The 17,665-nt window shown below is 42.7% G+C and overlaps 1 protein-coding gene and 1 long non-coding RNA gene across 3 annotated transcripts in view; one reads left to right on the top strand and one right to left on the bottom strand.

Moving 5' to 3' along the window:
* RASGRP1 (RAS guanyl releasing protein 1) overlaps window positions 1–17,665 on the top strand; it is a 178,666-nt gene that overhangs the window by 142,301 nt on the left and 18,700 nt on the right. For both annotated transcript variants that reach the window (XM_069596015.1, XM_069596014.1), the window contains 7 exons: window positions 1,408–1,513; window positions 10,157–10,219; window positions 10,581–10,712; window positions 12,575–12,728; window positions 13,894–14,067; window positions 15,076–15,192; window positions 16,628–16,903. In XM_069596015.1, coding sequence (XP_069452116.1) covers window positions 1,408–1,513; window positions 10,157–10,219; window positions 10,581–10,712; window positions 12,575–12,728; window positions 13,894–14,067; window positions 15,076–15,192; window positions 16,628–16,903 — 1,022 coding nt within the window. The remainder of the gene's footprint in view (window positions 1–1,407; window positions 1,514–10,156; window positions 10,220–10,580; window positions 10,713–12,574; window positions 12,729–13,893; window positions 14,068–15,075; window positions 15,193–16,627; window positions 16,904–17,665) is intronic.
* LOC138443499 (uncharacterized) lies at window positions 10,005–13,673 on the bottom strand. Its single transcript, XR_011258179.1, has 2 exons — window positions 10,526–13,673; window positions 10,005–10,433 (listed from the first exon to the last, which is right to left on the bottom strand). It is a non-coding gene; the product is annotated as an uncharacterized lncRNA (long non-coding RNA).

Genomic DNA, 17,665 nt, shown 5'->3' with positions numbered 1-17,665 from the left:
ACTATGACTTTAGATCATCATTTGAAGATGAGCCAAGACTTCTGAATTCTGAGCCCAGATGGACTGTGTCCTTCATTTACAATTTGGTGCACTCAGAAAGAATGAAAGTGACAACCCCTTTTGTATAATGTGCTTTAAGGAGCAAAAAATGATTTAAAAAAAAACACAATTCATGTATATTCTTTAATTTGATATTTTCCACTGAATCATTAAAGTTCCCAAGAGGGAACAGAATTCACACGGCTTAAGTGAAGACACTTTAATGAAGGGGCACTACTTACAGAGAGTGGAGTGGAGATACTGGACCCAGATACCCAGAGACTGTCGACAGCCAAAGGGTGCTACCATCCTTAGGACTAAAGTCAAGGGAGAAGAATAGTTTTAGATCCCAGTGAGAGCTGGAGCCCTGAAAGAGGGGCCAAACAGTATTTATCATTTATCAAAGAGACCTGTAGCAGCTGTCAGAAAAGTGGTACCAAAGCAGAGAAGGAAGGAGAGAAATGTCCTGACTTCCCTCGCCTCCCATCTCTTGCTGATGCTTCCCAATGGCTGAACCCAACTGTAGATTAACTGGCAAGGGAACTGGCGATGCAATCCATGGTGGAGGACAGAGAATAGATGTCTGTGAACAACCAGCCCCTAACACTTCTTCCCACAAGTGTTAAAAGATTTTGAAAACCACTCTAGGGGGAATCTTTATACCCAGTGCCAGTGTATGGAAAAAATCTTGTTGTCTGATACCAGTGGGATTTGGAAGCCCAATTAAGAAGCTACCCATGCTCTTTGATACAAATCATCATAGGTACTTGTAAACCCACCCAAAATCTCCCAAAGTCACATTTGCCCATAGTCTTCCTCCTTTATGCCCTTCCAGAGACGCGTTGCCAGTGAAACTAGGGAGACTTGCAATTTAGGTTCCCTCGCTGGCACGAGCCCTTCCAAGATCATGGGCCAGCCCTAGAAATGCATTCATATGGTCATATGTTTTTGTGCAGTTTACAAAAGCAAGGCATGTTAACTGTGGTCTATTAAGACTATAACTCGTTTCACTGGGATCCTAGAAGCAACTTCTCCCTCCCCCCACCACATGCCCTTTGGGAGCCACAAACCTGGATCTGCTTCTGCTTTCAGCAGACTCGTGTCCCTGTGCAAATGGCACCACTTCCCCACGACCCTGCCGCCTTCTGGCGGGGTGATTAATGAGCATCAAAACAGGCATTTGGGGAAGGGGAGTATGCAGCAGGAGGATAAGAAAAGCAAGGAAGCGAGGGATGTGCCGTGCCGGAGGCCACGGAGGAGGCACTGTGCCGGCAGAGCCTGCTCTCTGCTCTCCCCCACGAGTGATGAGAGTTGGCAGGTGTCCCGTCGGGTAACTAATTCCTCAGATGCTGCTCTTTGTGTTTTCAGATGCAGACGGAAACCTGTGTCGAAGTAACCACCTGTTGCAAGTCATGCTGACCATGCACCGAATTCTCATTTCCTCTGCTGAACTGCTCCAAAAAGTTATCACTCTATATCCTTTAGCTCAGTGCCTGGCAGCAATCCGCAAATAGGATCGATTCAGAAGCATCTTGAAATTTGAATGATGCTTTCATTTTGGTTGGTTTGGCATGACCCTGAGTGGTGAATGGTTCATGTCCTTTCAGGGAATGGCATGCGTGTCTGGGGATATGTGTTGTGTGTGCATATGTGTCTTCTGTGGGACAAGGCAGTGTTACTGATGCTGATTTTTCTGGGAAGAGGTCAAAGAGATTAACATGCAGACACGGTCTTCTTCGTTTGCTCTTGCTAGTGAAAAATACTTTTCCCGAAGATTAATCAAAATTCATATTCATCACATGCAAATTGACACGGGTGCTGCATTCTGGCTTTCCTGTCTAATTCTTCAACCTTCCCAGGTTTTGAAGAGAGCTTCCTGACACCAGGGCAGCTGGTGCCTTTCTGCTTTAGACTGAGGCACTGGCTGTGCCAAGCAAACCCTGCTGGATTCTGACCTTCTTTGGGCTGTAAAGTGAGTGGGGTGGGCAAAACGACTGCTTTCTCTCTTTCTGATGTCTGATGACACTGTGGGCTATAGGTGAGGTGAGACTGTTTAGCACCTTGAAGCCCAGGTCCTGGGCACTGAGTCATGCTGTAGAGCTCTTCTAATTCTTTACCACTCTCCCCAGCCCTCCCTTTTCATCTCATGGCACTCAGCAATAGCATAAAAGCCATCAGGACTGAATCCATTCCCTAAGCCTGCTTATAAACCTCTCAGATAAGCCGTTTTCAGTGGCATTTCAGTGGCCTTTGGAGGAGTCCACGTAATGAGAGGTACAGGTAATAAATGGATGTCTAATCTACAGAGCGTTCTAAAACCATACTAAAACTCCATGTACCAGCAGTTCTCAATAGTGTCAGTAATTAAATACTCAAAGAAAAAACTGTTCTCCAAGGACTAATTTGTGGCCCCCACTGTGGACCCAGAGTCCTCCTCCCTGCTATCCTCCCTTCCACTTTTGCAGAATCTTTCTCTATAGTTTATCTCCCCTCTTTCCTGTCCTTTTAAATCCTGCATCTTCAGTGGCACCTGCCCCTCAGTCTAAAACTCATTCACATCTCCCTAACCTAAAAATAAACTCTCAACCCTGCCTCCCCTTCATTCCATTGTTAGGGTTAGAAATGTGATGCACAAACTTCTTAAAATAGTCCACGCTCACTATCTCCCATCTCTCAACTCCCACTTACTGCTTCACCCGACTGTGGCCTCCACCCCTGTACTCAGACTTTCCTCTGATGTCACCAGTGACCTCCTGGTTGTCAAGCCCAGTGGCTTATTTTCCATCCTTGTTTATAGCGACCTCCCGGTAGAGATATTGTTGACAGCACCCCACCTCTCCAAACTCCTTCCAGGGCTCTGGACTGCACCTTCCTGGGTCTCCCTTCTCCTGGGACACCCGCCTCCAGCTCTCCATCCAGCCTTTTCTTTGAGAACCTCTTCAAAATGAGATAGCATTCTGGTTTTCTTCGCTCTATACTTTCCCTGGGTGATTTATCACCAAGATTTCCACCACCATTCCTCTGATGACCTTCAAGTCCATATTTCTCTAACTCAAACCATTTTTTTTAAAAAGTTGGGACTCTTTTGTCCTATAGACACTTCAATCTTAATATACTCAAAACTTAACTTGCCACCTCCACTACTACTACCCCATTAGTTCTGCTTTGACACCTGTATTTTCATTTTCAATTTCAGTCCATGATGTCATTGCCCCTCTGATGGCCTGAAGCAGCAACATCAAAGCCCTTACGATCCTCTCTGCCTTTCACTTCCCACGGAGCCAGTCACCCAATCCCAGGGTTCCTGCTTCAGAAATGACTCTTAGCTCTTTTCTCCTCTCCATTCCCATGCCTCCGCCTTCCTTTGGGCCCCCGAGTCTCTCTCCTCGGCCTCTGTCCCATGCGGGGCTGCTCATCTGCACAGCCACCTTTATTATCCAGCCCTGCAGTTACTTTCCTAAGAAGCAAATGAGACCTTGCTTCAGAGCCTCTGCAGATAGAGGGGGATGGTAGACCCTCAGCTTACCCAGTGTGCCCTGCCTGCTCCATCCTCAGCTTTCTCAGAAACCCTCTCTCCTCCATGCCAGACTTCTCAGTACACCAGACTGGAGTGGGTCCTTTTTGGATTGTTTCCTGTTGTTTCCTGTTTTTCCATGGTTGAGGGAGAAAAATTTAACAGTGTGCTTTGCATAGTCTGGATGCCTGTAAGGTGCAGTCGGAACTGTCCTGGTACTTTGTTGCCACAGCACTGTGAAGATGTGGCGCCTGAAGCTCCCAGCGAACAATGACGGTTGCCCCCGCAGACGCCTGAGCCTCAGTCGTGGCCTGCACGTGCTGCTGCTTGCTTCATCTCCTCGAGTGAGAAGCAGCCCCTGCCTCGCTCAGGTGGCCCCACTGTGGCACGCTCTTTGTGACCCTGGGGGGCTCTGCCCTCCTGAGTGACGTTCTGGCTGCCCACAGGCTTGGCCTGCAGACGAAGACCAACGGGGTCCACAGACCCTGCTGCGCACAGTGTAGCCGGCACTGTGCACAGGGGAACAGGTGTGTGAAGAGAGGGATGGGGAGCGACCAGGAAGCAGACAGACTCCACAGTAAGAGGCACCGTGTCGATTCACGTGTCCACCCAATTGTTTTGGAAGAAAAGTGGCTCTTTTTGTGTGCCTTCCTCATTCATAAGGAAGAAGTTAAAAATTTCAGCTACTAGATCAGATAATAAAAATACAGACTCTGGAACACTTTTCTCTTGAATATGCCTTATGCTTGACTCTCTTTGCACTGAAGGGATGAGTAACACATGTCATAAAGAAATATAAAATCATCTCATTCTCTTTCCTCCCTTTTGTGCCCAAAGAAAGGCAAGGATCGGAACCGTTCACTTCAGGAAATTTACCTGGGCTTATTTTTTATACTGATTATCTTTATTGATGTGTGCATGTGTGTGTGGTTTTATGTTTTTGTGTTTCTGTTTGGTTTTCATGCCCTTAAGGATAGATTTTATAAACAGTAAGTCTATCAAAAGTTAGGTTTTTTAAGTTAAACTGCTTTTATGAAAAGTACAAATTTCACAGTCATAGTTTTTCTTTAGGGGTTCAAGTTTATCTTGCAAATCTTGTTCTTTCCATAGGTCTAGAGTGTCCCTCTAAGCACTTGTAAGGGACCTTTAAAAATGTTTGGTTAATTAAAATAATGCCAATTAATTAAATACTTACAATGGTTTTAAACTGCAACTTGGATTTTATTTTTTATTCCAGGTTTCTTTTTTTGAGATAAAGTTGACTTAAAGCACTATAAAAGTTTAAGGTTCAAAGCATGATTCGTAGTGAATATCTATCATCTCATATAGATACAAAATTGAAAATAGATGAAAGTTTTATTGTGATGATTACTTAAGAGTTTATCCTCTTAGCAACTTTCACATATACTATAGAGCATTGTTAATTATATTTATCATGTTGTACATTACATCTCTAGTACTTATTTGTCTTATAACTGGAAGTTTGTACCTTTTGAGTGCCTTCCTACATTCCCCCCTTTTCCCACCGCCTACCTCTGGTAACCACAAATCTGATTTCTTTTTCTTTGTTTATTTGTTTTTGAAGTATCACTGACCTATGACGTTATGTTAGTTCCTGTCACATAACAGTGATTTGATATGGCTCAGATGGTAAAGCACCCACCTGCAATGCAGGAGATGTGAGTTCGATTCCTGGGTCAGGAAGATCCCCTGGAGAAGAGAATGGCAACCTACTCCAGTATTCTTGCCTTGAGAATTCCATGGACAGAGGAGCCTTGCAGGCTATAGTCCCTGGAGTCTAAAAGAGCTGGATACAATGCAACTAACACACACATACATTTCAAAATGATCACAATAAGTCTAGTTATGACATGTCATCATACAAAGATACTATTATTGACTGTATTCCCCATACAATGTGTTTCATATCCATGACTCATTTATTTTTACAAATGAAAGTTTGTAACTCTTAATCTCCTTCACTTGTTTCTTTCCTCCCCTCTGGCAAACACCTGTTTGTTCTCTGTACACATAACTCTGTTTTCATTATATTCATTTGTTTAGTGTTTTTAGATTCCATGTATAAATGAAGTACAGTATTTTTCTTTCTCTGTTTTCACTTAGTGTGTACCCTCTAGGTCCATCTATGTTGTTGCAAATGTCAAAATTTTGTTCTTTTTTATGGCTGGGTAATATTCCATTGTGTGTTTGTGCACACCAAGTATTCTTTATCCATTCATCTCTTGATGAACACTTAGTTTACTTCCATACCTTTGCTATTGTAAATAATGCTTCATTGAACACAGGGCTCCATATATCTCTTCTCATTAATGTTTTTGTTCTCTTCAGATAAATACCCAGGAGTTCTATTTTTAATTTTTTAAGGAACTTATTTACTGTTTTCCGTAGTGGCTGCACCAGTTTATATTCTTACTAGCAGTGTCTCCACATCTTGACCAACACTTGTCATTTGTTGTCTTTTTTATAATAGCCATTCTAACAGGTATGATTTGATCTCTTTGTGGTTTTGATTTGCATTTTCCTGATGATTAATGATGCTGAGCATCTTTTCATGTGCCTGTTGGCCATTTGTATGTCTTCTTAGAAAAATGTCTATTCAGATCCTGGTTGTTTTTTTATGTTGTATGAGTTATTTGTATAGTTTGGATATTAACCCTTTATTGGACATATTGTTTGCAAATATTTCCATCATTTAGTAGGTGGCCTTTTCTTTTTTGTTGATAGTTTCCTTCATTTTGCAAAAGCTTTTTAGTTTGATATAATCCCACTTTTGCTTTTGTTTTCCTTGCCTGAGGAGACATATCCAAAGAGCATACTTCCTATGTTTTCCTCTATAGGTTCGATGGTTTTGGGGCCTTTAGGTTCTTAATCAGTTTTGAATTTATTTTTGTGCATGGTGTGACTGCATAGTGCATTTTGATTCTTTTGCATGGAGCTGTCCAGTTGCCCCAGTAACATCTATTGAAGAGACTGTCTTTTCTCCATTGTATATTCCTGCCTCCTTTGTTTTAGATTAATTGACTGTAAGTTTCAAAGTTATTTTCTGGGTTCTCTCTTCTGTTCCATTAATCTACACGTTTGCTTTTATACCAATACTATACCATTTTGATGACTGTAGCTTTGTAGTTTCTCTGAAGTCAGGGAGCATGATAACTCCACCTGTGTTATTCTTTCTCAAGATTGTTTCGGCTGTTCAGGGTCTTTTGTGTTTCCATAGAAATTTTAGAATTATTTAATTCTGTGAAAAATGCCATTTGTATTTTGATAAGGATTATATTGAATCTGGCTTGGGTAGTATGGTCGTCATAACAACATTCTTCTAACCTGTGAACATAAGTATCCCTTTCCATCCGTTCTGTCATCTTCAATTTTTTTCATCCATGTCTTAAAGTTTTCTGAGTATGAGTCTTTTACCTCTATTTGATGTGATTGTAAATGATGCTGTTTTCTCAATTTCTCTTTCTGATAGTTCCTTGTTAGTATATAGAAATTCAACAGATTTCAATACATTAATTTTGTACCCTGCACCTTTACCAAATTTATTGATGAGCTTTAGTAGTTTTTGGTGGCATCTTTAGGCTTTCCTATGTATAGTATTATGTCATCTTCAAACAGTGACAGTTTTAAATTCTTCCTTTCTTCTTACTGTCTGATTGCTGTGGCTGGGTTCTAACACCATGTTGAATAAAAGTGGCAAGAGTGAGCATCTTTTGTCTTGTTCCTGATTTTAGAGGAAATGCTTTAAACTCCTCAGCCATCAAGTATGATGTTAGCTAAGGACTTGTCATATATGGCATATATGTTGAGGTATGTTCCTTCATTTCTCACACTGTGGAGAGTTTTTATCATAAAAGGATGTGGAATTTTCTCATATTTTTTCTGCATCTATTGAGATGATCATATGAGTTTTATTCTTCAATTTGTCAATAGGGTATATCCCATTGTATTGTTTTAAATTAACTGATTGAGTTTTGTTATGGGTGATTAGTCTGCTCATATTTTCTATTTCTTCTTGATTCTGTCCTGGAAAATTGTACATTTCTAGGAATTTATACATTTCTTCTAAGTTGTCAAATTTATCATCATATAGTAGTAATCTCTTATGATCTTTTGCACTTCTCTGGTACTCGTTGTAACTTCTTTGTCATCTCTGATTTTATGGATTTGGGCCCTCTCCATTGTTTTTAAGAGTCTAGAAAGGTTTACCAGTTTTATCTTTGAAAAAAAAACAGCTCCTAGTTTCATTGATCTTTCCTATTGTTTTTAGCCTCTGTTTCATTTATTTCTGCTGATCTTTATAATTTCTTTCCTGCTACTAACTGGGTTGTGTTTGTTTTTCTCTTGTTCCTTTAGGTTTAAGGCTAGGTAATTTATTTGAAATTTCTGTTTGTTTCCTAAGATGAGCTTGTGTCACTGTAAACTTCTTTCTGGGACCTGCTTTTGCTGCATCCCATAGATTTTGTGGGTTTGTTTCCATTTGTCTCCAGGTATTTTTTTATTTGTTCCTTGATTTCTTCAGTGATCTATTGGTTCTATAGTAGCATATTATTTAGTCTCCACACATTTGTGATTTTTTTTTTCTATAGCTTATTTCTAATCTTACAGCATTGTGGTCAGAAAAAATGGTGAGTATGATTTCAGTTTTCTTAAATTTACTGAAGTTCATTCTGTGGCCTGGCTTGTGATCTGTCCTGGAGAATGTTCTGTTTGCACTTGAAAAATGTACGTATCCTGCTGCTTTTGGATGGAATGTTCTCTGTATATCTTAACACACCTAGGCTAATGTTTCACTTAAGGCCAGTGTTTCCCTACTGATTTTTTTGTTGGATGATGTTCATTGATATAAGGGTGTTAAAATCCCCTATTACTATTGTTTTATTGTCAATTTCTTGCTTTATGTCTGTTGACATTTCCTGTGTATGTTTAGGTGCTTTTATGTTTGGTGCATATATGTTTACAATTACTATATCCTCTTCTTGGATTGACCCCTTGGTTACTCTGTAATGTCCTCCTGTCTCTTGTTACAGTCTTTGTTTTAAAGTCTGATATAAGTATCACTGCCATGGCCTTCTTTTAGTTTCCATTTGCATGGAATACCTTGTTTCATCCTGTCACTTTCAGTCTGATTCTGAAGTGCATCTCTTGTAGGCAGCATATATGTGGATCTTGCTTTTGTATTCATTCAGCCACTCTGTGTCTTTTGTTTGAAACATTTATTCCATTTACATTTAAGGTAATTATTGATAGGTATATACTTATATAATTATGAATTTTATATTTTAGATTTTTAAACTATTTCAAGGACCTTTTTGAATTCTAAATAGGCTTTTGACTTCAGTAGATTAAAATTATAAACAGTAAAGCTGACATCTTAGGTGTTTCAAAGCTATGCATAAACTTAGTAAGGTCTGAATTTAAAATTTAAAGCCTAAATTATATATTCCAAATTGAAGTTTCACAGCTATCATTCTAATATGCTCTTAAATACTACAGGTATGTACGATTTCAAAATACACAGAATCCTTCCTAATTAAAAAATAATAATAATCTTTAGACTATCTTTTACTTTACTATATCTACATCTGTGTTTTCCAAGGGTTAAAACATGCATACCCAGTGAATGAAGACTGCTCAGCCCTGCTTAATTGAGACATCTGCTGGCTGCTCAGTGGAGTCCTCTCAGGGACCTGCTGGAATTCACAGAGTTCTGGTGGTTCTTAAGAGGAGAAAGAGGGCAGTGGCTTGTATAGCACACAGCCCACATAGTATTCCTCAGTATGTTGATAGAACAGAGTACAACCACACAGCTTCATCACTGGATTGGATTTTGCATTTCTTCGACCTTTGCAATAAATGTATATTCTTTCCTTATATCGCTAGAGACATGTGAACTTGGTGGACCTTTGCTGTTCTTTTGTGTTCTTAGGATGGCATTATTCTCATGGAATATTCCCAATGATATTGATCCTTCACATGCTCTCCAGCTGTATTTGGGTCATTCACATGACTTTTTGTGACTTGCCATTACAACCTGTAAGATCAGTCTACTGACACCCTCTATGCATATCATTTTCCTATTATTGCTTGAATTTTCATTATAATATATATCTGAATATTTATTCCTTCTTTTTCTTCTAATTCACTGCATAAGGTGTTTTTTGTTTTAAATCAGTTGCTGGAAAGAAAAGAAGGGGCTCTTCTTTTTAGCTTGTTTTCTCTGGCACACTAGACTCCTAGTCTTGGCTGTGGGCAGAGGCCCCTCTTCACTTCTTACAGATCTTTTTGTTCGTGCCTTGCTGTGCTGGTGACTTCCTCCTTCTGTAGAGGAGATGCTGTGGCATTCTTCCATAAGCCACTTTAGCATGGGCTAGATAAAGTCACAACTTTCGCCCTTCTAGGTGATAATAAGCATACAGCTACACACATCAAGTTGGTTTTATCCTAGGTCCGGAGACCTAAGGAAACATTTTAATTAAAATTTTAGGAGGGCTGGGGGAGGGCAGTTTTAGCAAATCTTCCAAAGATAAGAAGTTGCTTGGTTTCTGTAACAGAGGCTTCCATTTCCCTTAACCACAGCCCTACCTATAAGGATGCCTTGGCAAAGAATTCACCAGGGCTTTGCCTGAAGATCTGCTATTTTGTAAGGTAACATTTCTGCATACATTTGGGACTTTGTGGGGTGGGGTGAAACAAAAGAACCACATGCTGTTGGGCCTAAACCTTTTGTCATGGCTTCCCAGGTTACGATTCACTTTAGCATAGCATAGCATTTGATATGGGCACGTGTGGGGATCCACAGCTGATTGTCAGTGGGTGGTTTTCTTCTCTTCCCCCTACCCCTGCTCCAGCTCCTTATATTCTGTAGAGAGAAATATATAGTCTTTATTTCCAGGAATACAGGACAAATCAGCCCCTGTCTTTTTCTGAGTCCTTCTTGTGGGAAGAACCTACCAAAATGTGAGTCCTTGGCTTCAGTTTTGGCTTTTTTGTGACTCCCACCATGTAGGTACTGGATAACAGAATTCTGGATCATGTTTAAGATGGATACCAGCTTGGCAAGCACCATGGAGGAGTTTCAGGAACTGGTGAAAGCAAATGGCGAGGAGCTCCACTGCCGCCTGATTGACACAACACAAATGTGAGTATCCTACTTTTCAAAACCACCGCCCTCCTGTAATATAACCCAGGCTGCTCAGCAAGGCTCTGTGTCCTGCTGTGACCCAAGAAGCCTTCAGGCAGGTTCAGTGGCTTTACCAAAGAAAAAAGCTTGCCATGTACCAGGAGAGCAGAGAAGTCCTTGGTGATAATGCTGTATGTGGCTTATATCTTGAGAGCAGGAAAAAAAAAAAGTCTCAGTGAAAAAGAAATCAGGTAGCAAGACGCTGATTAAAATTTATACAAATCCAAAGAAACTGAAAGTGCAGTGACTAAATTGGTGCTTCTTCAGCAGCCAATGCCTGGAGGCACCCTGAACTTACAAATACATAAGATACTGCTAGAAAATGGATCCTGCAGAGGGTTTATAACATACATGGTACATCTGCAAGAGACACGCCAATCTGTGTAGAGGTGGAAAAGTACTCAGGAATATATCATATTGTTCCCAGGGATTTCTTATTTATGAGATGTCCCAGACTGAAAAAAATGAATGCCTGTCCTAATTTGGGGGGAGGAGAGTACACTCATTTTCTGCTAAGGTTTTCATAATGTGGTTGCTTTATGTTAGAATAATACAGATCCCTAGAATATAGAATTCTAGTGCTGAAATATATTTTAAAGATGCTTTTATCTTGGGAAAGTGAGGCTCAGCAAGACTGGCTCATCTGGGGATACAGAGCTAGTTGCGTTAATGACAGCAGAAGCTGGACTATGAGAGCCCCTGATGCCTTGTGCCACAGCCACAGAGAAATGATTTCCAAATCACGTACCAGAGTCCCACTTAAATCTCCCTCGCAGGTTGGACTCTCTGAACTTCTTTCCTTAGAACTATAACAACATGAAAGATAAAAGGTTTTGCAATAGCAACATCTTCATTTTTAAAATGCAGCACACAGGGCCTGGGACAGTTTTGAAACCCTGACTTCCTTGTCCTAATACACCCCTAGCTGACTCTCCTCTACCAATATTTTCCACAGTATGTTCTTTAGGAATTAGAATTAGTCAGTGGGATGTTGCCTGACCAGATATACTTGAGAAATAGTGAACTGAACTTCCCTTTTGCACTGCATGTCAAGAGTCTGTAACATGCTCTTTGGCTAAAAGGGCTGCAGAATTTGTAGCATTTCCCAAACTTGTCTGACCATAGAACCCTTTTGTCAGGAGACAAGGTACTCAGCAATCCCCGTTTGGGAAACACAGTCTGCAACCTTTCTCTTTGCTTCCTTCGTGAAGGAAACTGAATAAGAAATATGTAAATCGATTACAAGAAAATGTGTGTGGGGCCAACTCTAGAGTTAGCGAGGCTTCCTTGGTCATTTCAGTTCCTGGGGACATTTGAGGAAAATGTCACAAGTCTGCCCAGAGGGACCGTGTGTTCCTACACATGATTCCCCAGCATGACATCTTCTCTCTGTGCTCTTCTGGCATGGAAACTGCCCCCAAACTGTGGGATTTCCAACCAGATAAGAATCCCCATCACCCTCATGAGATGAAGGAACACCCAGTGGACATGGAGAGAACATATGTGACAGGGCCAGGACTTGCAGGCCAGGGCACCGTGACCAGGGCTGCGTCGTTCCCACTTCCTTAAGATCAGCACATTTTACCCAGTTCCCGCAGCACATTCAGGAGGCTCATGGGAACCATCAAGGCTCCCTAGCTGTCACCACAGGAAAAGCTGATTAAAGGACACTGTTAATGCATTGTTTTGGCCCCGGAAAGTTAGCTAACGGTGCTTTGCATATTCTTGTGAGAAACGTTCATGGATTTACTTGCATTAGAAAAGCAATTTGATTTATTCTTTTCCCCCGTCTTCTCCCTTTTCACTTTTACTCACAAAAGCAATGCCCGTGACTGGTCCAGAAAACTGACCCAAAGGATAAAATCGAATACTAGCAAGAAGCGGAAAGTCTCCCTGCTCTTTGACCATCTGGAGCCAGAAGAACTGTCTGAGCACCTCACTTACCTGGAGTTCAAGTCCTTCCGGAGGATATCGGTATGTACCCACAGGGCTGGAGAAAAGCTGCCCTGCGACAGCTCTGAGAGTAAGCAGAGGAATTCAACAGGCCGCCCACCTCCTCCCCCTGAAGTCCTGTCTGGGCTGGTGGGCTTTCCCGTCAGGCTGTGTGTAGTTGGGCAAGTCAGGGCACGCTGCTGGGCTGTGTTCCTCCTGCTCTGCTCCCCGCTCCACCCTCCAAGTCCACCTCCTCCTCCCCACGCCTTGTTCAGGTGGTAGTACTATGCACACACAATACCTTGTGCACATGAGTGTACACACAAGACATATGTGTACGCACACACACACACACACACACACACTTTTCCCCTGATAATCACTAGTCTTTCTGAAATTTTCTTTAAAATTTTCCTCCCCCCAAATGAGGATAAGTCCTGTAAGAGTTTGAATTCATTCTAGAATAGGCTTTGGATGGCTGGGGGAAATTTCAAAATAAATCAGATGCTACTGGTCTAGTTCAGAATTTACCTAAACTCTTGAAGGGCTGCTGACATGGCCCCACAGTCACCCCTGATCCTAGAGATAAATTCTGCTGATCGAGGCCTTGCTCCTTGAAACGCTATATGTGATACCAAAGAACACTAGCTCCCTGCAAGAGAACTCGCTTCCGCTGAAGCCAACAGAGCTTCGCTGGAGAGACAGAGAATGACATAATAGATTTTGTGAGATTGTCTTTGTTCTTCCCCTTCAGCAGCAGAGCTGGAACTAGTTCTGAGATTTTTCTTTTATACTGTACTCTTTAGAGTTTAAACAAGATCCTATCCATATCTGCTCAGCATAATATTTGGGTTAACTAGTATGTCCCACTCCAGTATTCTTGCCTGGAGAATCCCATGGACAGTGGAGCTTGGTGGGCTAGAGTCCACGGGTCGCAAAGAGTCGGACACGACTGAGCGACTTCACTTTCACTTTCAGTATGTGTACACATCCATGTATGCCTAATGACTTCTGATGTAGAGGGGCATGCTGTGGGTGGAATAAGAAAGGTGTCCTTCCTGCCATCCTTGTCAGCAGGAAAGGAGAGGAGGCCCAAGAGCTCCTCTGTCCCTTAGTAGATTCTGGTCATCAGCTCAGCAGAGGTAGCACGCCCCTCAGGTCTCCAGAAATGCTGGAGCACAGTGCTGATGAGTTTCTTTTTCCCCAGTTCTCTGATTATCAGAATTACCTCGTGAATAGCTGCGTGAAGGAGAACCCCACCATGGAGCGGTCCATTGCTCTGTGCAACGGCATCTCCCAGTGGGTGCAGCTGATGGTTCTCAGCCGCCCCACCCCCCAGCTCCGAGCTGAAGTCTTCATCAAGTTCATCCAGGTAGCTCAGGTGAGTGACTGGATGAAGACTTGAGGCCTGGGCTACCGGGTAAATTACTCCCTTCCCCCTCAGCCTAGCCTGTCCCTGAGAGCTGCTTTCCCCTCATGAATCTCCTGGTGGGGTTTGTGCACCTTCACCTGTCCTCAGATCTCGATGTGATGACTTTTCTACATCCCATATGAGATCAGTATGGAGAGGGCCATGTAGGCCATCTTCAGAGTCAGGGTACAGCTTTAGTTCTGTTTAAATCTTTAACACGTTTCAGAAGATGATTACCAGCCAACTTTGTTTTACCTAATGTGGTCCACTTAGCAAAGGAAAGGGTAATTCAGATTTCAGTATAGCTGGGCCAGCTTGATTTAGGTCTGTGAGCCCAAGTTATGTTGAATGGCTGGGTTTAGTGTTTAAGGAGTAGGTTTTAAGCATTTGATGAGAGAAAAGCAGAGACTGTGAATACATATCTGAAATTTCACATAGATTCTAGCACTCTATCCCAGTTAGTTACAGTCCTTTTTAAGCCATGGTGTTGCCCTCAAAAATAAAGCAGTCTGGTTACCTTGGGGTAAAGGATATAAAAGATTACACTGAATGATATATTTTTCTAGCTTTAGATGTTCTTAAACCAGTGTTTCTTAAAGTGTGGTACATGGACCACTTGCTCTGATATTAACTGAAGGTATGTTAAAATCATAGATCCCTAAAGCTCAGCCCCAAATCCAGGGAATCTAAACATCAGGACTTGGGTCCAGAACCTGTGTTTCTTAGAAACCACTGATGTAGAGAGTGGTCTGCAGACCAGCTGAAATGAAAGGAAGAAGATGGGATGCTTTGCTAGACTTGGGATCTGCTGGTCTGGAACTAAGCCTGAGAAAAGAAATGTCTGGAAAACTGAAATACCTGATCCCTAGCCTTTGGCCAGAATTAGGAATACTCATAGCATAGAGACAAGAGACACCCTCAAGCTCCCACGTAACTGACCTGTACAGTGACTCTGCTAGCATGTTTTCTGTGTCACAGAAGCTCCATCAGCTGCAGAACTTCAATACGTTGATGGCCGTGATCGGAGGGTTATGTCACAGCTCTATTTCCAGGCTCAAGGAGACAAGTTCACATGTCCCGCATGAAATCAATAAGGTCAGTGCTCCTGTCTCCTCTAGGGCCCTTCAGCAGCATTCCTAGGACCAGTGTCAGCGTTTCCTCCTTGAGGGGCAACCCAGAGACCATTTCCAAGCCACACCGTCCCTTTTTTAACCAGGCAGAATACCCAGGAAGAGAAGCCCTTAAGAAAACCCACAGGGTGGGGACGTCACAGATTTGCGGGTGACTGAGTCAGTCTGGCCAGTGTTACCGCCCCCTTCCCGCTGGCGATTTGGAACATGTGCCTCTTCTCCATGCTCATTGGCCACTGAGTGTCCAGAGCCACCATTTTTAGTACTGACTCCCTTGCTTGAGCAAGGAACAGTGGTGGTTCAGTGACCATAGTTCAGTTTGCATGTCAAGTGAGGTTATATAGCGACACATTAGAAATCTAACTAGCCAGAAACCTTGGAGAGTGACATTCTGGAACGTTGAACTTTCCCAGATAGTTGGAAATAAGCTTTTCAGGTACAATTTTGTAATAGGTGGTATTTTATTGGTATTTAGTAAGTGTCCTATGTATTTTCCTACATTAGATTTTATAGAGACTTTAATCCTTTATGATACAGGACTATTATTATACATATAAACCATTATGATACAGTGCAGATATAAATGCAGCTATATATCATATAGGTTTGATGATGACTGCTCTGAGTATTTCATCTCATCTGGCCTTTCTTACTAAACTCAAACCCCAGCCCCCACCTCCGAGCTGATACAGAAGGAGACTCTCTTCTTAGGGAAGAGATATCTTAGCCTCATTGCCCCATCTGTTTTTCCCAGGTGTTCACCCTTCTTTCAGGAAGTCTCTTATTAACCATCCCTGCTCTCACAACACTGGGGTTGGAGGATGCCGCTCCACCCACACCTTCCAGTGGTCTGATCACCTTATAGCTTTTTGATCATGCTGGCTGAGACCAGGCAGAACAACGGAAGAGGCACATATTGTTCCAAATCACAGAGGTGACACAGGGAGAGAATCACAGACACTAATGTACGCCAGGTGTGGGCAGCACACTTCACTTGTCTCTGGAAGACACAAGGGAAGGGGACTGTGGACAGAGTTCAGAGGGACACTTGCCATGCACTGTATAATCTTGTACCTTAAAAAAAATGTATCATGTGCTTGTATCACTTATTTTTTAAAAGAACAACTTTAACATAAAAATATTAAAACCTTACTTAGAATTTTCCAGCTACGAAGTAAAGTACACCTTGCGCTTGGTAAGTCTGCTCCGTGACATGTAACGTTAAGTTGGCGTTGTCACTGGAGAGTCAGAACCTGCTCCTTGGGATGGATCGCCCCATGCCTGACTCAGCAGGGACCAGGTGTGATCGTGGTAGGGGCTGAGAGCAAACAGGCGGCTGCTGCAGACAGCAGAGCCCGCCTGGGGGTACCTGTGACCAGCTCTCCTTTTCTGTTTTGTAGGTTCTAGGTGAGATGACTGAGCTGCTGTCCTCCTGCAGAAACTATGACAACTACCGGCGTGCTTATGGGGAGTGCACCCACTTCAAGATCCCCATCCTGGGGGTGCACCTCAAGGACCTCATCTCCCTGTACGAAGCCATGCCTGACTACCTGGAGGAGGGGAAGGTGAACGTCCATAAGCTGCTGGCCCTGTACAACCACATCAATGAGTTAGTCCAGCTACAGGAGGTGGCCCCGCCCCTGGAGGCCAACAAGGACCTGGTGCACCTGCTGACGGTGAGGCTCCGTGGGAGACAGATTACTAGCACTTCCTTATCAGATATCAGCTCAGGGAAGCCTCACAAAACTGAAGTTGATACTATCGTTACGTCCATTTTATGGATGGGGATTCTGAGGCAAAAATACATAACTTGGCAGAGGCTGCACATTATTAAGCAGCAGAGCCTGGTCTTAGACCCAGGTGGTGGGGCTCCAGGGCTGTGCTCCTTTAACTTCTAGAATTCCCTTCCTCATAGAAAAGCCAGTCCTAAGCTGTCTGGGAGGAGCTGATAGCAAATCAGGATACAAGACTTGGTAAGAGATGGAGACAGTGGGTTTTCATTAAAAAAAAAAATGGTGGGCGTGGGGGGGTACATGTCAGTGAGTTAAAAAAAAAAAAAAAAAAAAAAACAGGTTCATTGTTTGGGTCCTGCCATCACTGGCTTAGATTCCAGAGACATTCAAGCCCAGGGCAGGTGAGCGCCTGTCGTGGTGCGGGAGGCCAGGATGTGCCCTGTGGGTGCGGCATGCGAGCAGATGAACTCCCTTCCAGACTGGTTTTGTAGTTCACCAGCTGTGTGACTGTGGGCACAGAACTCTGTTTCCTTCTCTGTGAAATCAGAGGGGTTCATCTCTGTGATGACTTCTCATTTCTCTTTCAGTACTAAAATTGTAAAATTTTTAATCTGTGCTTTTTCTTTTTCCTTTTTCTTTGCAGCATGGAATAGTCACTGTAGCCTCTTCCTACCTCAGGGGACTATTCTGATAGTTCCTCAGGCG

The sequence above is a fragment of the Ovis canadensis genome, chromosome 7 (genome assembly GCF_042477335.2).
Source record: "Ovis canadensis isolate MfBH-ARS-UI-01 breed Bighorn chromosome 7, ARS-UI_OviCan_v2, whole genome shotgun sequence".
NCBI classification, from domain to species: Eukaryota; Metazoa; Chordata; class Mammalia; order Artiodactyla; family Bovidae; genus Ovis; species Ovis canadensis.
Note: the sequence above shows the minus strand (reverse complement) of the source record. Positions and strands in the feature narration are given on the sequence as shown.